This window comes from Papaver somniferum, chromosome 9 (assembly GCF_003573695.1).
Source record: "Papaver somniferum cultivar HN1 chromosome 9, ASM357369v1, whole genome shotgun sequence".
NCBI lineage: Eukaryota > Viridiplantae > Streptophyta > Magnoliopsida > Ranunculales > Papaveraceae > Papaver > Papaver somniferum.
In genome coordinates, this window is record NC_039366.1 from 84,023,999 (window position 1) to 84,045,756 (window position 21,758).

At 39.5% G+C, this 21,758-nt stretch overlaps 2 protein-coding genes across 2 annotated transcripts; both read left to right on the forward strand.

Annotated features, from left to right (window-relative positions):
• Positions 1 to 8,176: 8,176 nt before the first annotated feature.
• LOC113307876 (sanguinarine reductase-like) lies at positions 8,177 to 13,209 on the forward strand. Its single transcript, XM_026556341.1, has 9 exons — positions 8,177 to 8,523; positions 8,927 to 9,039; positions 9,361 to 9,414; positions 9,539 to 9,623; positions 9,906 to 10,011; positions 10,593 to 10,679; positions 10,779 to 10,876; positions 12,080 to 12,189; positions 12,867 to 13,209. Exons 1-9 carry the CDS (start codon positions 8,229 to 8,231, stop codon positions 12,930 to 12,932), a joined length of 1,014 nt encoding a protein of 337 aa, XP_026412126.1. The 5' UTR covers positions 8,177 to 8,228; the 3' UTR covers positions 12,933 to 13,209.
• A 482-nt stretch (positions 13,210 to 13,691) lies between these two features.
• LOC113307754 lies at positions 13,692 to 16,306 on the forward strand. The gene has a single exon (XM_026556204.1). The coding sequence runs from the start codon at positions 13,856 to 13,858 to the stop codon at positions 15,134 to 15,136; it is 1,281 nt and encodes a 426-aa protein (XP_026411989.1). The 5' UTR covers positions 13,692 to 13,855; the 3' UTR covers positions 15,137 to 16,306.
• Positions 16,307 to 21,758: the final 5,452 nt, after the last annotated feature.

Sequence of the window (21,758 nt, forward strand, 5' to 3'; positions counted from 1 at the left end):
AAGTCTCGAGTAAACCCGAACCCTCACAAAATCATTACCCATTTATTCGAAATCAGAAAACTTTAATCATGGAAGAGATACCTCATATCTTTCAAAAAACACGGAAAAGGGGAATGTGTAAAAGAAAAGGAAGCACAAGATCATTAAACAACGACATTTTCCTTTTGGAGCAAACATCATTCGCATCCCGACGAGCAACCTGCTTCAACATTTGCCTTACGAGATCCCTAGAAGAAGTTTTGTTGTCTGCAGTATTCCGGATCTTGGAATCCCCTTCGCGGAGCCAAAATGCAGTGAATTTAAAGTTAACACATGTGACACTGCCAGATTGCAACTGCTTCTTCAGAAACGGCGCGTCGAATCATATTACACTCGCCATCAATTGAAGATGAAGCCTCCTCACCTAACGAACACGGATTTTGGATCTTTTAGTTCGTGGAAGTGCGCCCATGCTTCTACATATCTGACCGGCACGCCATAAATACTCAAGAAGCATGTAGTCTGCACGGGGGATTATCAAACAGAAGAATGGGAAGGACCCAGATTTTGCGATCGAGGTACTAAGTGTGGCTCTACCGTAACCCTATCAAGGGACACTACAAAATATTGCGAAATTTTCTAAGGATTTGGATTTCTTAGTTGGGAGTTTTCATTCATTCATCCAACTGGAAAAATAAAACCTGGAGGATGCTTATACTCAATCCTTCATCGTTTTAGCCGAGCCACGAATCTTTCATCCCTGGCGCTCGTTGGCTGAGACGATTGCTCAGACGCTTCATCATGCCTCCACTTTTCTACCATAATAACCGAAGCCAGGAAAGCTTGAACACTCTCTCGAAATATGCGTAAATGTGTGAGAGGCATGCCCTGTATGGCCCGACCAGCTTCACGAAGCGGAGGATCAATTTTAGCTTATACCTCCTCGAACATGGAAACCTTGGGTTTATCTATTTCAAAACTCTTCTTCGTAGAATTAGAAGAATAATCATCTCCAGGAGTTCCCATCATGTACTGCAAAGAAGCATTATGGTTATATCAACAACCTACGTAAAAAAGAAAAGCTACAAGAAAATATGAAGCAATACCTGGAAAGAAGATGAGTGAAACTCTACGATGATCGGTATGAGAAGAAAAGCTCAAGTGCTCCCTTCTATATTCCACAAATTAATAAGATTCGGGAAAAGAAAGGATTCTCTACCTACCGTATATAAAGGCCTTAGGTGCGGGATATCAACCGATCAGATACTTATCTATCTGAAGATAGTTGACGTGTGCTAGGAGGATGATCACTACGTGATTTGATACTCCATTAAACGTGTCTTGCTCAAAGACGGAGCTGACCTCTATCCTGGTAACATATGTCTACTCTACCTCATAAGTTTTATCTTTATTTGTCACCATCTAGTGCTTACCCCGCAACAATGTCACTGTTACGTGCCAAGCAGGGGACTTAATGTTGATGGTGGTTTTTAGTTCAGGGCTAAAACTGTAAAACCATGTATTTAATGTTCTGACGTTCTGCAAAGAAGCTGAGCCATTTAAGAGTGATGAGTGACCAGGCCTCCTTACTTATATATGTATTGAGCAATTCAATATATTTATATATAAAATTTATCCAGAATGGTGCATGTAGCAACAACCCCAAATATTCTGTAAATTTCATCTTCTCGCCTGCATTATTCATAAATGTATGGCTTATTGAGTATTTCTCCTATGATGTGTTCCCCGGCTGAACCCTTAATATTGGTATGACATGACAATTAATGTTTACTCGCAGATGAGTAGCGTGAATTTCCCGAAATATCAAGATTAACGTCTGCATGAAAGTACTCAGTCAGAAGACGCACTAACTGCTCTCTGAGGATAAAGTTAAAGAATTTTGTGTCAAACACGCAGAATTTATCAAATTTGTGATAACTCACAAAATTTAAATTTTGGCCTAATTAATTTGCAAAAATTAGGTTTTTTGCACCCTGCGCAATATCTCGAACCCTATTGGTCGAGACCAAACCTAGGTAAGCTAGGAAATTAATCCGCCATGAACTAGTAGGAGTAAAAATCCTACCCAAAAATCAAAAAACGAGAAGTAAAAGAGGAGCTGCGGCAAATAGGAGCAACAACAAGAGGAGGCGTGTCCGCGCCATTTGGCCGACCAATTTTCCCCAACAGGCGCCACATGTGGCCGGCTGGCCACGCTCCATGTTGCTGCATGTCGGCCCCCCTTTGCTATCGAACAATAAGATCGCTTTAAACCCGCCACACGCACTTTTAAATAAAGTTGGAAGTTGGTTGGTCGATGCGCCTAAATTCCTTAAGGAATCTAACATAGACTTCCCATGTCAGTCTCGAAAAACGATCACGGCCGTACAGTTTGGTCACTCAATTTATCAAGCTTAGCCGCTCCCTAACACGACCGGACAAGCATCACCATACCCACCGACGGGCTTACAAATGCCTAGGCTGATCGGCGTCTCTCCAACTCGCAAGCGGAGCCACTAAACATTTACCAAAACAGTTGGCCACATGAGTTACAAACCCTAATTTCTATTAAGCGGCATTACATTACTGCCGTAAAAAGATCTTGGCCGCTCAACTTCACCAGCCGGATCGACCGGCCTGGATTCAACCTTAATCAACGTGCAAGGAGCGAATACGTTCGCCAGCGGTCCAGTTATTGTGCTAGCCGATCGAACAACTCCCAGCGCGCTCCAACACCAAAAACGTTGGCCTTAAAATAGGTTGGCCACACGGTTTTTATAAGACCTAAATTAAATCAACGGTGACCATTAACTGTCGCAAATCATCTTGGCCTCCCAACTTTTCCAGATGAATTGGCCGGCCTAACTCCCATTTTAGGTGGCCAACAAGATGTGGCCATGATCAACGACCACTCCCCGTCCATAAGCCGCGATCGGCCAAGCCACGGCCTCTCCATATGGCTCCCAAACGATCTTCCAAAAGGGGCTGGTCGCGCTGCTTACATGAATTTTAAGGCAGCCATTAACTGCCGCAAATCATCTCGGCCGTCCAACTTCGCCAGCCGAATTGACCGACCTAGATTAAATCTTAGGCGACCAATAAGATGTCACCATAGTCGCCAGCCATCAGTCTCCTATAGAGACCGACCGGCCTGTCTTTGGCGCACGTGAATAGCTCCTGACAGCTTCCTGAAAATGGCCGGTCATGCTACTTTTAAAACATTAAACTCCACGACTGATTTAAGCGATCTTTATACAATGATGCTTCACATGCATCAATTATTTTGAGCTGCTTGCTTAAAAGCGATGCTCTAAATGCATCGAAAACAATACGATAATTTATGAGTATCGGCTTCAATAGTAACTTAATTATTTAACCTAATAGCATCACATGTTATTCTTTGCGGCAAGTCTCATGACTTGGCTCGTCACACATGACTATCCGCCACCCAGCTTGCGCGAGATTGGTCAGAATAGCTAGGTCTTGAACACAAGACCCACTCAGCAACCTGCTGCATATTTTCCACGAAAATGCTTGAGACATCAAACATGTCACAAATTGGGGGATTTTCATCAGGGTATTGGTCTGGCGGTTTACAACGTGTGGGCTGCAACGCGTCCATTACGAGAAAGTGTCAGGAAAGGGCGGATGGTTAATAACAGTAAGAGAGTAATGAGTGTAAGACTGACCTGTTTTCCCTCATGATGGAAACGTGATGGTCACAACTTTTTACACAACCCCATTTCTCCACTACTTAACTATCTCCATTTCTTACGAGATCAAGGGGTGCTCAATCATGACTTGTATAAATAGGTCTTCGACCTATTTCGTCAAAAGGACATAAGTGTTATCAACACAAGTATCCAGAAAACACCAAAACTGATAGCTTATGTTCCGCAAGCGAGTTTCATATTCTGATACAAGTCATAAAACAACCACACCTTCAAAATTCAACATTTTTGATCTCAACACCTTCTTCGCTTCCCTCCCTAAGATCAACCCTTCTCCTTCATTTTGTGATTGAAGCAAGACTGGAATGGCCATTTCTTGGTTTAGGCCAGAATTGTACAAATTGATCTCTCGAATCTAAAGTACTCCCGTGCAGTGCATTTGTTTAGGGTTTAAATTCGTTTCTCGGCGGCACATCCAAATTTACCAAAACTAGCAGAATCAGTTTTTACCCAAAAACAGAGAGGATTAAGTACCACTTCGTTGAGGAAGAGTCAGAACATAATCGTATCGCAACATCATTAATGCTTCCACTAGTAAGAGACATGGTTAATATTGCTTCCCGAAGTAATTTTTAGCATGCTTCCCGAAGTAAGAGACAAGCTTAAGATGAGGCCTCATCTTGTTCAACGATGCATCTTTGAGCATGCGTCATAAGAAAAGTGCGGGTGTGACAAATTCAAGAAAGTTTAGAAACAGATACAGTTGGTAATTGTAATTTAGAGTAGTAGCAAAAGGTGTTTTTGATTTCGTTTATATATATATATGGGTTTATACATTATTTCCATGATATCGTTATGAAAAATTAATGGGATCTATTCGTGAAGTATTCTTGCTTTTATAATTAGCCTAGGTACTCCATTTATGGTGTTTCAGTCACCTTTCAATGGTTTCCTTAGTCAGTCAGTGCCATAAGAAGCAAGTGGGGATACTCCCCAAGAATGCTTTCGTCGTAGTTTTTTTTTCTTCGTTGTTGGGGACAAATCAAGTGAGAGGGCAAGTCAAATTCTCAGAACTTGAAGTAAGTGTAGTGGGAATCTGCTAATTCACAATGATTTTTTTCATTTATTACTTCATTGTTTCCACATCACACTTATTTATTCTCAATGACTTATCAAATGACATTTGTTTTATATTTTTAAGTTCGATTATTGAGACAAGTTTCAAAGAAAGGGCTTTTCATTTCTGAGAAGGACCCAATCAGTGTGCGATACTAACACCCCACATTTTTTACAATGAATATTACACCGTGTATTGACAATCCATGAATTTTTTGACTTTTCTTATTGCGTTTCTTTTATTTTTCTTTCGTTTACTACGATATGGCTGAACAAATAACGATGCTTACAAATCTCGCATATCAAAGTTCCATTCAAAAACCTTGTATGAGAACTTGTATTGAGAAGGATTTCTCTCAAGTTGTAGTTATTCCATACGAACTTAGATTATCGGCGATGATATAGACATAAAAACCATAGGTTGGCCTAACCCAGTCCTCTCATAATAGGGTTGGCTCCTCGCAGTTCTGCCTTTAACACTAACATTAGGTAGCAATCGAACCCTCTCATGATGTTCTAAGCCCAACTCACGTACCACATGAATCGAAAAACAACTGAACCCTTGGGACCTTCTTCAACCTCAGGATTTGATGATTCGACATCTAGATGCCAAACTACTCCGTTAATAAGAACTCTTTGGAGTCATCATCATGTTATCCCCGACGTACCTTTGATCCGTTGGGCGAAAGCCCTTTCACATAGGATTCCCGAATCACTATGGACGAATTTCGTCTCTATTTGACTAGTAGGTCTCATTGTCAGACAGGCTTATACCATTACATTCACAAGCATAATTAAAACTTGAGCCAACCTTCGCATGCCTCCATTACTCTTTAGGAGGTATCCGCCCAGATAAACAACCCACCTCACAGTATTTTTCCGATATCCGAATACCTAGTGTGGCGGTTAGACACCCTTAGACGAAAGGTCTTTCATATTTTTATTCAGAAGCTATAGTCAAGGTGCACACGGTATTACCGTCTAACCTTTGGTACTCCGCATCTTCACGGACAATTCAATTTCATCGAGTATATGTTGGAGATAGCAGGGCAGTTGTTACATCATTCGAGTAGGTCACTATTTATGTGACAAGGAATTTTGCTACCTTAGGACAGGTTGAGTTAATAGCGTCGTCTATTGGAATTTATATTCAAATATAATCGCACTTCCATCCAGCCTACCATCACCGAGCGGGTGTCAGACTCTATACTTTTGTATTACCACATAGTAGAGTCTTGTGTTTTTAATAAACTGTCACTAATCCCTGGTATATGCCACTTTCCTAATTCACAGAAAAACTCCCCTCCTAATTCAAAGTTTTTTCCTAAAAGTTTCAAACTCATAAAGGTTTTGATGACGTATTGTTTTCATTGCTTAGAAGGTAAGGCTTATTAGCGGGTTGAACCCCTCACATGTAGGACATATGAGTATTTTCGTCCATATCTTGCTGCACGATCTGATACTCCAAGAGACAAGCATGGTTTAGTAGTCAAAGGAACTTCGTCATTTTCGTGTACCCATCAAACCAAGCCCTTTATAGTTTTTCTTATGGACCGATTCACTATGCGTAGATTTACTAAACTGGTAGGCTATCTTATTTTTTACAGGATATCTTGTTGTTCATGTCGGCATTCTCACTTATGATATCTCCAGGTCTTGTCACCAAAAACCTTCACCGATCGACAGAACGTCCCGCTACTGACACTTGATTCAATATCTCGTCGCTTCGGCGAATCACTTGAACCTCGATATACTTTCGGTGCCATGGTGCTAGACCAGTGAACTATTGCGGTTTCTTCAGATGATAGCCGCTTCTATTCCTGATTGTCATAGATCGTCATTTCCTTTTCCACTAAGTGGTTGTTTGGGACCTTAGCGTACAAATAGAGATGTTTTGCTCTCCAATTTGGATCTTAGCCCCCAAAGTCTGTCTGTATAAACGATTTAAGACCGTACTCGGAGTTTCCCCTTGTTGGTAAATAAAATTGTGGCCACCATAGCCCAATGAGCGCTCTACCTCGGGCCGTCGACTTTATACGCTCTACTGAAATACATTTCGTGGAAAATCAGCTACATCCGATCTTGATTGGCCTTTCACCGCAAGCCACAATCCATCCACGTATTTTTCCACATACATAAGTTCGATCCTCCAAGACCTGTTAGGGCTCTCTTAAACCTGCTCATGGATAGATCGATTGGTTTAAGGTCAAATAAGAAAAACTATAAAATTAATCTTTGGAAAACGCCTAAACCTGATAGCTTAAGATGCTCTCCCCATTTTCTCGTGGACCAATCATGTAGAAGGTACGCAGTTAGAGCCATCTGATCCTTCGAATGATTGTTTGTATTGAATTTCAAGTTCTCTACTGCACTCCCTAAATAAGGTTATTTACACCTTTCCCTCACAGTTTCCCTACACCATTAGTCACCGAATACTTAGGATTATAGGGTGATCCTCCTTCATCGCGTAAAAACGATCATATTCAAACACATTGTGTTTACTGGGAAGGATCGAATCTTGGAACGAGTCTACGGGGTACTCACCTTCTTTGGCCAGATCTTCTAATCTTTTCACAGTACAGTTACCTGCACGTGTGGAACCTTGGTCGTCGCTTGCTAGTTTGTCCATCATTTAATCTTGGAAGAAAGCTAGCAATCTTTTCAAGCTCTAACTAGCTTCGCTGGCCGCAACTAACGGGGTCTTGGTTGATTTTATTTCCTATAGCTACTAAGATGTTTTAGTTCGTTAAGTTTGAAAGTACAATGAGCGCATACCCGCTATGGAATTTGGATGCAGTTTTCCGATCGGAAATCCATGGATCAGAGACGGTATCTCCCCATGACCTTTCGCCTATGAAAGCGCCCTTCATTCTCAAAGCCCGGGCTTCCATCCAATTACTGCACTCTTCTCTACAATACCCATAACTGAAGACCAAAACCATCTCGCCTTTCGAGTGCATTTTTCTTTAATTCTGAGTTCGATAACTTCGTGAAACTCTAGTTTTTGAAGTTTTTCTTCTCATATGATGAAAGTGATTCTTTCTGTACTTTCGCCAAGTTTTTTAAAGTTATGTTTTTCTTCTTTAACGAGCTTACTGAATTTACGTTATTAGTCCTTATTGAATAATGAAAGTGAGCAAAATCTTATTGCAAGACGGAAAAACGTGACACTGCCAGCTAAATTTCCCATGAGACAAAAAACCAATGAAAGACGAACATCCATTTTGCTACTAAACTCTGGTTACCCACAGCGTCCTCGGCCTTCCACACTTGCCTGTCTTTTTGGAACTTATTCTCTCATGAGTTTAGTTAATGGGAGGGTCAGCACCTGATAAGTAAGGGCCGGCACCCGAATGGACCTGTCAAGTTTAGTCCTTTTATGACAACCTCAATTTCTCTCGAGTCTCAACCGTTGGAGACGTTTCCCTCCGTCTCTTATCTATTTCCCCTTGTTCTGTCTTCATGGCTACCAAACTATCACTTTGCTCAGTTCATGATTTTACCATCTCATTCAACAAATTCTCAACAACCCATCGAAGAATCTCTCATCGTTCTCTTTTCCCTCCATTAAAAGCTAGTAGTTATTGTTTCTCGAACAACATTTCAATTAGTACTAGTGAAGGAGAAGCCTCACTACTTGTAAGTCATGCAGTTAAAGAGGACCAAGGGATTCAAACTTCTAAGGAAAATCAGAGTTCTGATTCAAATGCATCATCTTCTAAGCTTGTCTTAGTTATTGGTGGCACTGGTGGTGTTGGTATGCAGTTTTTCTCCCCCCTTGCACATGTTCACCTACTTGTATATCTGAAGTTTCTTTTTCTCTGTTAAAATGGATGGTAGATTTTTCCCTTCAAAATTTATGGGTGTGTCTATCATTGTAAGTTAGAAATAGGGTTCTTTTAGTCTCTGAAAGTTTATCCCCGAAACCCTTGAAACTAGGTTTGAAAATGTGTGTACCTCCTCAACTGTGCCCCCCCCCCCCCCCCCCCCCCCCCCCCCCCCCCCCCCCCCCCCCCCCCCCCCCCCCCCCCCCCCCCCCCTCTCTCTTTTTTTTTTTATTGGTAACAATTGCTCTTCTCTTGGTAATATTGTTTAGGTCATTAATCTGTTACATTCACATTGATTCTTTCTTGTAATTTATGTTTATTAGTCTATTCCAGGGCAGTTAATTGTAGCATCCTTGCTAAGCAGGAACATAAAAGCACGCGTATTAATTCGAGATCCTGAAAAGGCAAAATCGTTGTTTGGCGAGCAGGATGAAAACAGTTTACAGGTATTACATTCCATTTGATGCAATGTATTCATTTCAAATATTTAAAGTGGTTACTTTGTGCTGATATTCCAGTTGTTATGGACCCTGATCATTCACAACATCGAATGTTTCCTATTGGCTTCGGTAGTTTCCATAACTAGGATGAAACTCTCCTTACCAATTTTTCTTTATCATTATTTTGAAGTGTTTTGAGTTGAAACTCCACGCTGGCACTTAATTTCTTGTAATCAAGGCACTCAACCATTAATTTTAGGCCTGTATCAAGTACCTTTTTATAGCAAAAATGGATCTATTCATGTCTGAATGGATGTTACTTGATAGGTATGGAAAGGGGACACAAGGAACCCGAAAGATCTTGATCCAGCTGTTTTTGAGGTCTGTTTAACAACCTTTGGAGCTAGAATGATGTGAATGATTAATTTAGCTTTTATAGTTTGGAACTTAGTTATATTGGTGGATGTTCTATTAGGATTAAATTTTTAAGAAAACTTTATTGTAGGGAGTCACACATGTAATTTCCACCACTGGAACAACAGCTTTCCCTTCTAAGCGATGGGATGGAGATAATACGCCCGAAAGAATAGGTCAGATATTGCAGCTTATAGGAGTAAAATATTTGCATATTTATTGACAATCGAAATACTGAGGTAGTCCGTCTGAAGGATTATCTTGTCTCGTAGTTTTTATTACACGGAAGAACAGGAATCAGTCCATCCATATAGTTTGTTTGCAGTTTTAGTTTTTTAATTTATGGCTAAGATATCTGTTGTGTCTTATTCCTACGATGTGTTGAGTTGCTTAGGTTTTCTCTTTAGACCTTCAACATATACGTTTTCAACACTCACTAGTGTTTTTCATGTTTTAAGACTGGGAGGGTGTTCGGAACCTTGTGAGTGCAATTCCTCCAACTATTAAAAGATTCGTTCTTGTCTCATCAGTGGGAGTGACAAAGTTCAATGAATTGCCATGGAGGTATGTGAGCACCATTTTGTTCAATAACTTACCAAATTATATTTAGTTGGAATTACATGAGATAAAGACAGATCAGCGAAAATCACATATCTATAGTGTTGCTCAAATCTGTTTTATGGGTGTGATGAAACGTGAAATTTGATTATGTTTCGAGCAGTTAATTCTCCAATGTGTAAGTTTTCATGCAGTAAATTATAGAAGCTACTTAAATGTAGCATGGCTCTGGTTTACAATCTCATTGTTCATCTAAAATTGGGCTCGATAGGAAAACCAAGTGTTTTGCTATCATAATTGTTTAATACTGAACAGTTAAGGTGTTGATAAGAAATAGTATGTTTAAGGTAGTATCAACTAACCATTGGACACATGAATCTAAAGTTGGCTCCAAAGTCCTATGTGTCATTTAGAGCCAACTCTCAGTCTAAACATGAAGTGACATACCATGATGTCAGAGCTACATATGGATACTTGCTCATTGATTGAAAATTTTGGGATGATAACTCTCAGTTCTTTGTTGTAAGATGAACAATATAAACTTTTGTGTAGGGCTTCTTAACTAGTGGGTGAAGTTTTTTCAACAGTATCATGAATCTCTTTGGGGTTCTCAAGTATAAGAAGATGGGAGAGGATTTTGTTCGCAATTCCGGTCTTCCATACACCATCCTAAGGTAATGTTCCTTCTGTTTGAATTTGCTTGAATAATTTAATTTGGGTTCCTTGAAGTTTTATTATTCTTACTTTATATTACATTCCCATTTGTGTATCAGACCCGGAAGATTGACTGATGGACCATACACCTCATATGATCTGAATACGTTGCTCAAAGCGACTGCTGGACAACGCCGAGCAGTTCTCATAGGTCAAGGTATTCCATCTAAAATTTTCTTAGATTTCTAGATGTTTACAGTATCGCCTTAAATTCTGCATGAGTCTGCTCGGTTTTAGAGAACCAACAGGATGTAAATGTTGCATTCAGCTTCTTCAATTTGGGAGCAACATTTCGTTACTAGTTTTAGCTCACTACTTGTATTGTTAGTTAGCATCTTCTTTAAAATACGAACTATATTGTAAAACCTCTATTCAGAACATGGTCAAATGGTGTTAGCCAACTGAATAGTCTAAAATGGGTTAGTTTGAAGCCAAAAGGGAAACCCCTGTTTACAGATGTCAAAAGATACTGTAACCGCAACGAAAATGTTTACGAAGGCACTTTTAAGGATAAAATCATCTGTAAGCCGATACCGATCGGGTAATTCTAAATTCATACTAACACTCGACTTGGCCCCTGGCAGACCGAAACCACCTAGACCCGCCCCTGAGCAGACTCAGCTTCCATCTCCTTTATTTACATACACCACATTCCCGACTAGGCCCCCAACCTCCAACCCTATCCATATGTAGAGGGGGTTGCCAAGGTTCCAAGTTCTAACCCTCTCATGATGGGTATCAAATCATCAACGTCTCTCCCACAAGGGAAGAGAGGGGGAAATTAGCAACCATTGTTCTAGACATGGGATACTCCCAACACTACTCTAGTCGTATTTCTCTTTTGGTTTAGCACATAAAAGAATGGCTAAAGTGGAAACTGCTGGTCAGTCAAAGCACTGCAACCTTGATCTTTGTTAATCAAAGTTTTACCCCAATATGGCTAAAGCATACAGTTTGGATTAATGGATCCATTAATTAAACAATAGCTGTGTTTCTGTAGAATAGTTCCTATTGAGGTTTAAAAGTTGCAAAATTTATCAATTCCAAATGTAAGAATAAGTGTTAAAAATTAAAATACTAGGACCAGGAAAAGGAGATCCTCTAAAATAGAATATTAATTAGAGATGGGAAATCCTTATTATACATGAAACAGGAAATGGGAACTAGGAACTAATAGAGCTGTTTGACCCCATTAAACAGAGATGACCCTGTCAGCTGGATGTCCTACAATATAAATCCCCTTTTAAATTAACAGATGTTTTTCTTATTTATATGTAGTCTCAAACTCTTAATGATGCTTCTTTTCTTCTTGTTCCTAGCTCCTCGATGTCTCTTATACTATAATAATCTAATCTTTCAGGAGATAAGCTTGTGGGGGAGGTCAGCAGGCTTGTTGTTGCCGAGGCTTGCATACAGGCCTTAGATATCGAACTTACTGAAGGACAAATTTATGAAATCAACTCAGTTGAGGTATAAATCATCACTTTGTGACACTTTGTTTTTGTTATGAATAATAGGTATGTGGTTGTACATTCGTAACAAACATATGTTATTCAGTGATTTTGTTTTTCCTTGCTCAATTTCTTTGCAAATAATCAAAATCGTGCAATTTGTGCATCTGCTTAGGTTCATTCCAGATCCACTCTGAACCGCATCCCTGAAATTAATGGCAGTATTAGGCTCAGTTAGAAATGAATCAATGGCTAATATTTTTGGGAAGTCTTATTTAATGCTTGTCATGCAGAGTATCCCTCTCAGAAAATTAATTTCTTCTATATTTTGTAACTCTAGTTGGCAATGAAAAACTCATCCAAAATCACAGACTGTTGGTGGATTCACAAGATGAGCATTTTTTCGATACGATGTGTAAAAACATAATTTAGCTGTTGTTTTGGCTGCAAGTGTGCTTCACACCTGAATGAACGTTTATCCCTAAATGTTTAGCTATGCGATACTGATCATGAGCCTTGTTTTCTTACTTCATTCTGAAACATTCGTATGAGCGGCTCAATCAGGGACACCTTTTTCTGGCACTCACTAGGGAATCAAATCATATAATGGTTTTGCACTAAAATTATCCGCATTGTGAATGTTCTGGAAATTCAGTTTTTCTATCTTGATCTTGTAAATGTCACTTAATGTTGCAGGGAGACGGGCCAGAAAGTGATACAGAGAAATGGACAGAGCTTTTTAAAGCTGCACAAACTCAATAACATGGTTTGTTGCAGGTATATTCTCGTGTTGATCTGTAAAGTTATGTTCTCAGCTTGGGAAATGCAAATAAGAAGAAAACAAACTCAATATCCATTTGGCTTGTAAATGAAATACAAACATAGTACCAAGTTATAAAAGCTCAAATATGCAGGTTAACTTGGTACTTATCATGTATGTATATATATGCAAACTGACTCTTATATGTTTGTAAAATTATTTACCCCTCTTGTATCTTCAAACATTAGTGTTCAAGGCATCCATTTTATTTTTTTCTTAGTGACTTGTTACAACAGAACACCTCAGTCAACCATCTGTTCTTATGAGAAGTAACTAAAAAGAGTGAAGTCACTATCGATGACATGCAAGGGACCGGCCTGAGACATGACCAGCCAGGATACATAATATGTGAGGTAGTTTTTTGACACTGAAATTTGCATGGGCATCCCGAAAGTGCTGAAGACCGATTCTGAACACATGGATATGTGAGGTGGTTAGGGGCCAGGGCCCATACCCTACGGTCAGGATAGGAGCCCATATATGAAGGTATTTCCATCTTTCTTTTGGAAGAAGGTATAAATCCGGAATCCAAATTGCATTCTTATAGGGCGCAGCATGACATTGCCAGCATCCCTAACAGAACACAGAACTGGAAGCCAAACTTTTGCTGTCATCTCCCTTTCCCCGCCATCTCTTTCTTTTTCAAATTTTCGTTTCTTCTTCACCCCCTTTGAAACCCTAAGTTGGGCGTCAACATCTGGTTATAACTCTTTAATTCTCTGGAACTTGGATCTTTGTTCCTTTTCAAGCTTTGGGTTTGTACTGTTTAAAACTTTCAGAGCTGTAATATATCTTATCGGAGATTAGGGTTTTGGGTTTAGTTTGCTTCAGGTAGATTTATTGAGTGAATGATTAAGTTGTTGTGATGGCGAATCAAGAGTTGATACTCGGGCACAACCGAGAATTAAATTTTGGACAGTTGGGTCTTGAGCATCATAATAATAACCATGTGGGTTATGATTTAGGAGGACAGATCAATGATTTGGATTTAGGTCATACGACTGAGTACCATGATCAAAGCTTTAGTTTACAGCAGAATTATGAGAACAGCCACAGTGGATTAGATTTGTGTCAGAATCAAAACCCTGAATATGAACATGGGGGGAGTGTCGATGAGCAGCATCAAATTGTTATTGCTGAGCAACATTATGACTTGGGTTTTGGAGATGACCATGAATTGGTTGTTTCAGATGGGAATGAGCTTGAGCAGAATTTAGACTTAGTTGTGCACCAGAACCAGGAGATGGGTCTTGAAGCTTCTGATGATTTGGTTCAGCAGCATCATTTGGTAGTGAGTACTCCTGTTGTTCAGTCGCGTGAGCTTGGGCTGAATCCTAACTATGAATTGGCTCTTGGACAAGAGTTCCCCGATGTTAAGAGCTGTAGAAGAGCTTTAAGGGATGCAGCAATTGCTCTTCACTTTGAGATACAGACTGTCAAGTCTGATAAGACGCGTTTCACAGCTAAGTGTGCTAGTGAAGGATGTCCATGGAGGGTTCATGCTGCAAAGCTTCCTGGTGTTCCTACCTTCACTATCAGGACCATAAATGAAGGGCATACATGTGGAGGTATCACACATCTTGGTCATCAGCAAGCTTCGGTTCAATGGGTTGCAAACTCTGTTGAACAGCGCCTTAGAGAGAATCCGGATTACAAGCCAAAGGAGATACTCGAAGAGATCCATCGAGCTCATGGGATCACATTATCATACAAGCAAGCATGGAGAGGGAAAGAGCGAGTTATGGCTGCTGTTCGTGGCTCGTTTGAAGAAGGGTATCGCCTCCTTCCCCAGTACTGTGACCAAATTAAACGAACGAATCCAGGGAGTATTGCATCAGTCTACGCAAACCCACAGGATAGCTTCTTTCAGCGTCTTTTTGTTTCATTTCAAGCATCAATCTTTGGTTTTGTGAATGCTTGTCGGCCGTTACTTGGTCTTGATAGAACACTCTTAAAAAACAAGTACCTTGGGACCTTGCTGTTTGCCACTGGTTTTGATGGTGATGGTGCTTTATTTCCTTTGGCTTTTGGAGTAGTTGATGAGAAAAGTGATGATAACTGGATGTGGTTCTTATCCGAGCTTCACAACCTGCTAGAGGCTAATATGGAGAACATGCCAATGCTCACTATCATATCTGATAGCTAGAAGGGAACCGTAGAAGGCGTTGGAGCAAATTTTCCGACTGCTTTTCATGGATTTTGCATGAGTCACCTTAGTGATAGCTTTCGAAAGCAGTTCAATAATACAATGCTGGTTAATCTACTATGGGAAGCTGCTTGGGCTCCTACTGCAATTGAGTTTGAAGGCAAAGTACTGGAGATTGGAGAAATTTCACAAGATGCTGCTCATTGGGTTCAAAAAAGTTCACCTCATCTTTGGGCTACAGCTTATTTTGGAGGATCTCGTTTCGGGCATCTGACGGCTAACATAGTTGAATCCTTGAACTCTTGGATACTTGAAGCGTCTGGTCTTCCTATAATTCAAATGATGGAATGCATTCGTAGGAAGCTTATGACTTGGTTTAATGAACGCCGTGAAGCAAGTATGCAATGGACTACAATACTTGTGCCATCTGCTGAGAGAAGGGTTGCTGAGGCTCTGGAGCGGGCTCGCAGTTATCAGGTGCTCCGTGCAAACGAAGCTGAATTTGAAGTGTTTTCTCATGAAGGAACGAATATTGTGGATATTCGAAACCGTGGTTGTTCGTGCTCTGGATGGCAACTTTACGGGATTCCTTGTGCCCATGGTGCTGCAGCGCTTCTCTCTTGTCGGCGGAATGTCCATCGATTTACTGAGAGTTGTTTCACTGTTACAACTTACCGGAAAACATACTCGCAGACTCTGCATCCTGTGCCTGACAAAAGCCTCTGGAAAGAATCATCTGAGGATGGAGCAAATCCAGCAGCTAATGTACTCATCAACCCACCTAAGTCACTTAGACCACCTGGCCGGCCAAGGAAGAAGCGGGTCCTTACAGAAGATCATGGTCGTGCAAAGAGAGTTGTTCACTGCAGCCGCTGCAACCAAACAGGTCATTTTAGAACAACATGTGCCACACCTATATAAGGTTAGAAGAAAAGTTAGCTAGTTGTTTTGTGCAATTCTAGGTTAAATTTTTTCATTAGGATGAGTTCATTAGCTGCATTCTAAAATCTCACCCTAGTAAAATAATTCATTGTGTTTCATACTTGCCCCTATAGCTAATGTATGATGGTACATGGTATTAATTTAGTGAAGTACAGTATCTGGGAAACATACAACCCTGGAGCATTTTACAGTTAAAAAAAAAGCAAACAAACTTTTGGCTGTTTCAAACTCGAGAACAATTCTGAATTCATGGATATGTGAGGCGGTTAGGGGCTGCCGGTATTGGAATCCAAATTGCATTTAGAGGGCGCAGCATACCATGGAAGTCATTATCTTTCACGGCTCTTTTATTCCATTGCTACCTATCCTGATGCATGTACTGTGATTATGCATATTGCTTCATTTTAACAACTGTTTCATCATGCAAGGCCAAACTTCCAAATCAGTTAGAATAGAATCACATAAAGAGTTAAAAAGTCTCAAGACTGTACAAAATCTTGGGGTGAAAGTTTAAATCTCTTCAGAAATAAGCTCATAGATCAATCAGTCATAATTTTGTCTTTTTAGTAGCAATCTGCACCCAACATTGTCAAAAACAGTTGCTTACAAACATTATAAAAGTTGAAGAAAACACCAAAATCCAAAACAAGCACCAGGCATGTAAAATGAGCAAAATGGCATGTAATGAACCACGTTAAGTGGATCTTCTTAAACCTTAGCATATCTTATTCATATTTCCATCTTTCTTCTGACTTTTTGGAATTCCTTCATATAATAACTAAGCACAGGCGATTAAATTATTTCGGCAGTCCATTGCTAACATTTCATAATTCATTAAAATTATTGCGCGTGGAAGAAAAGAATTCTGTTGTGGTCATTGTCTGTTACGGGTTGCTAAACCGCCCCTCAGTTATTTCTTTACTACACGTCTACACAAAATAATTTATGGTCTTCAAAACAGGCAACATACGTATTGAGCAAGCCCCACTTGCATCCGTAGTATATTCCCACTTTATATTCGATCTCTGTAGACTAAATTTCCTAATTTGCGTTCAGAATCTTCCTTCTAACGTCCGAAGGATTCTCGAGACAAGAAACGGTTTCTTTCTCTGCACTTAAACTTAAAGCTCAAGGCTCCATCCATTATATATACGAAATCATATGCTCCGCTGAAAATTAAGAATTCTTTGAACAAAGTTTCATTACTCTCTCCAAAAAAAAACAAGAGCGCATTCATGACTACTAGTACTGTTTCGTTTAACTTCTTTCCAAGAGATATACTTCCAATACCAAACCTCCAACTCTCTAACACCACAATGCTAATCAAGGAATTCGGGGCAACGAATTTGATTACCAAACCAAAGAGCAAAAACAAAATCTGTTAGTGCCCAAGACGATGAGGATGCTGAAGATTCAACATGTTAACAAGCCAGCAACAGGAAAGCCGATCTCCAAATCAACCTATCGTCCTTTCGGGTCTGACAAATAAATGAAGACGATTACAGATGGGGACTCTGTAAGTTGGTTGATTAAATGCACAAAATTTTCAGTACTGAATAAATCCTATGTTGGTTGGCTTTTGAGAGTGTAACATACTCCCTCCGTTCTTTTTTAATAGGCCAGTTTCTATAAACAAAAGTTTCAAAAAAATAGGCCGGTTTCCTAATTGGGAAAGTCAAATGTTATTTTAATTTTTTGGGACAACTTTTCTCTTAACTTCTTTTGATGACAAGTGTCATGTGGACCACTTCACTTTACTTCTTTTGCTAACAAGTGTCATGGGGACCATTTCACTTCACTTCTTTTATTGACAAGTGTCATGAGGACCACTTTCAATGATTAGTTCTCTTAATTTCCTTAAATTTAGCTAAAAGCAAAACTGGCCTATTAAAAAAGAACGGAGGGAATTTTTTTTTTCTAGCTTCGCTTTACATACGGAAAAAAACAACGAATTAGACACATAATTGCGCCAAAACAATTGTGGTTATCTATCAAATTTCTAGAGAACACGAGTTGAATTGGGCTGGTTTTAGTTTTGTACAACACAACTTAATTCTCTGATCAAAAAAAAAATAATAAGAATACACAACTTAATTGCTCTTATTTTTTTATTTATTTTTCTTTTAATAATACTCGGTTTATCCGTGGAGGGTGTGATCCGTATGTAGTTCTTTACTGTTAACTCATCATCTGGTACATGTGTTACTTGACACACGATACCTTGTTAGTCACGTAGTTTGTATTTTAAGAAATCAATTTTAAGTTAGGAAATCTTCTTACCTTGCGGTTCAAGGAAAATTGTGTATATATACACTTTGTATCTCTTACCAAAAGTTTGTAAAGTAATAAAAAATAAGTTGTCTTCTAATAAGTCTATCTCTGTCTAGTTTTTCTTCTGTTAAATCAAACCCTAAATAGTTTTAACTTGGTATCAGCTAGATTTAGGTCCTTTCAACCCTTTCATCGATTGCTTCACAGGTAACTTCACCCTCTCCCCTATCGGTTTCTTCACCTCTGGTTTCTTCTACTCGGTACTCTGCCCCTCTTATGCTGTCAGATCGCACAGCTTCTATTAGACAGCCTACAATTCGTCCACCTGCTCAACAATTTATGTCCCCCGAGTCTCCAATGCAGCAGACTCCAGCACCAGCTTCTGCTCCTCGGTCTCCAGCACCTGCTTCACAACAATTGATGTCTCCACTTGCTCAGCAACTTATGTTCACTGAGTCTCCGACACAGCAGACTCCAACACCAGCTACTGCTCCTCGGTCTCCAACACATGCTTCCCAGCGATTGACGTCATCCATAGCTCCTCGGTCTCCAGCTCCTGCTTCTCAAGTGGATTTGTTTCCACCCAATGCTCATTCAACAACACCAGCTCCTGCGTCTTCTTTTGATGCATTAAGCTCCACATCTACAGCAGCACACTCCAGTGATCCAGCTTCTAGTGTTCTGCCCACTCTTTCAACACATCCAATGGTGACTAGGTCTAAGGATCGCATTTTTAAAACCCAACTCCAAATATGCACTAGTATGTGATTCATTCTGTGCACCTACTTGTATTTCACAAGCTCATAAGGATCCAGACTGGCGTGTTTCCTTTGATGACGAAATCAATGCATTAATTCGAAATGGTACATGGTCTCTAGTACCATATGATCCTTCTATGAACGTTATTGGATGTAAATGGGTATTTCGTATCAAAAGAAATCCTGATGATACAATTGTACGTCGTAAATCTCACTTGGTTGCAAAGGGATACAATCAACAAGAAGGGATTGATTACTCTGAAACGTTTAGTCCGGTTGTTAAACCATGTACTATACGTATTATTCTTACATTGGCTTTATCTTCCAATTGGCATGTTCATCAACTTGATGTGCAAATGCTTTCTTACATGGAGAACTTCAAGAAGAGGTGTACATGAAACAGCCTCCAGGTTATGTAGATTCTCGTTTTCCTACACATGTTTGCAAGTTACATCGTTCTCTTTATGGACTTAAACAGGCTCCTCGTGCATGGTACCACAGGCTTAGTACTTTTTTGTTACAAATTGGGTTTGTTACTTCGAAGTGTGACTCTTCATTGTTTATTTATAATGACACTCATGGTGTTATTTATTTGTTGGTCTATGTGGACGACATTCTTGTCACTGGCTCCAGTACCACAGGTATTGCCTCTATTCTCACTAGTTTACAACAAGAATTTGCAATTAAAGATCTTGGTCAATTGTCTTATTTTCTCGGTATTGAGGCAATTCGCACTTCTTCGGGTTTATTTCTTTCTCAACAACGTTATGCTCATGATCTTCTTATTCGAGCAAAAATAGATGGAGTCAAACCAATCACCACTCCACTGAGTACTTCTGGTGATATTTCTTCTGATCGTAGCACTTTATTAACTGATGCTACTGAATATCGTAGTATTGTTGAAGCATTGTAATATTTAACATTTACTCGTCCAGATCTTGCATTTGCTGTCAATAAAGTTTGTCAATTTATGCATGCTCCTACCGAGTTTCACTGGAGTTTAGTTAAGCGTATTCTTCGTTATCTCAAGAGTATAAGTACCTTTGGTATACTTCTTCAGCCATCTCCTTATTTACAATTATCTTTCAGTGCATATACTGATTCTGATTGGGCTGGTTCTCTTGATGATCGTCGTTCTACTAGTGGATATTGTGTCTATTTAGGTGGAAATATTATCTCTTGGAGTGCTCGTAAACAGACAACAGTTTCTCGTTCTAGTACTGAAGCTGAATATCGGGGACTTGCTATTGCTACTGCTGAAATTATGTGGATTCAGTCACTCATTTTGGAGCTTCGTATATCTACACGATCTCCTCCAATATTATGGTGTGACAATCTTGGTGCAACTTATCTCACAGTTAATCCAATATTTCATGCTCGGACGAAGCATATTGAAATTGACTATCATTTTGTTCGTGATCAAGTCGCTTCTAAACTTCTTGATGTTATTTTTATATCCTCTAAAGATCAAATTACGGATATTTTTACAAAACCACTCTCTAAAGATCGGTTTTCTCTTTTACGGTTCAAGCTAACGGTTCAGGATAAACCTTTACGCTTGCGGGAGGGTGTTAACTCATCATCTGGTACGTGTGTTACTTGACACACGATACCTTGTTAGTCACGTAGTTTGTATTTTAAGAAATCAGTTTTAAGTTAGGAAATCTTCTTACCTTGCAGTTCAAGGAAAATTGTGTATATACACACTTTGTATCTCTTACGAAAAGTTTGTACAAGTAATAAAAAATAAGTTGTCTTCTAATAAGTCTATCTCTGTCTAGTTTTTCTTCTGTTAAATCAAACCCTAAATAGTTTTAACTTTTACAATTATGTCTTGTAAAGATCTAAATTGACAACTAATTTTGTTTTACTTTTATTTATGGATGTTGAACTGCATCTCAGTGTGATTGGTGTAACTGCTAGTTATATCAGCACTCACGAGGGCCGTTGGCATTGAGTAAAGTCAAGGAAATAAAATCTTCATATCAACACTGATTCTTTCTTATTAGTTTAAAAGAATTATTCTTCCAATCGTTACGTTTAAAACCTAGATTCGTACAAGATTTCATGCAAATTGGGACACACAACTGGAGTTTTCTCTCTTGTAACTAGACAAATCTATGTCTGAATTACTGAAATTTTTTATTCCTCTCTATCAAGCATCTACCTCCACCACCAATCCAAGACTCGCCACCTCGACAACAAAACTGCCTCAACCAATTCTTCACTCCACATGCCCTGAAAAGCAACATGGAAACTATCAACAAACACCATGCGTGTTCTTACCAGAAGATTCATCTCCTCAAAAAGACACCCAAAAGAAGAAGAATCAAAACCTTTTTGTTGATTCTACTCAAACCTTCTTCTCCTTTACAAGCACTTCTTTCTCGAGCAACAACGAGACTTTTGACAAAACAGAACAACCCAATCAAAACCTTTTGTGAAAACAATCACAACAACATCATAAATAAAAAGGTACAAGCAAATCAATTCCTACCAAAGATTCACCAGAAAGCAATATCAAATCAACCTTTTTCCAAAAGAAAAAAGAACTGCATATTCCAATCTTCCAGCTCACTGAAAGAATGCAAAACCTCATGCAATCCCATAGCGAGCACAGTGTTTCTATCAAAGTTTTAGGAGGGTACGCA

Coding starts and splice junctions, on each gene's coding strand:
- LOC113307876 (XM_026556341.1), top strand. CDS start 8,229: ATGGCTACCAAACTATCACTTTGCTCAGTTCATGATTTTACCATCTCA. Junction 10,012..10,592: donor TTCAATGAATTGCCATGGAG/GTATGTGAGCAC, acceptor TTTTTTCAACAG/TATCATGAATCTCTTTGGGG. Junction 10,680..10,778: donor CTTCCATACACCATCCTAAG/GTAATGTTCCTT, acceptor TTTGTGTATCAG/ACCCGGAAGATTGACTGATG.
- LOC113307754 (XM_026556204.1), top strand. CDS start 13,856: ATGGCGAATCAAGAGTTGATACTCGGGCACAACCGAGAATTAAATTTT.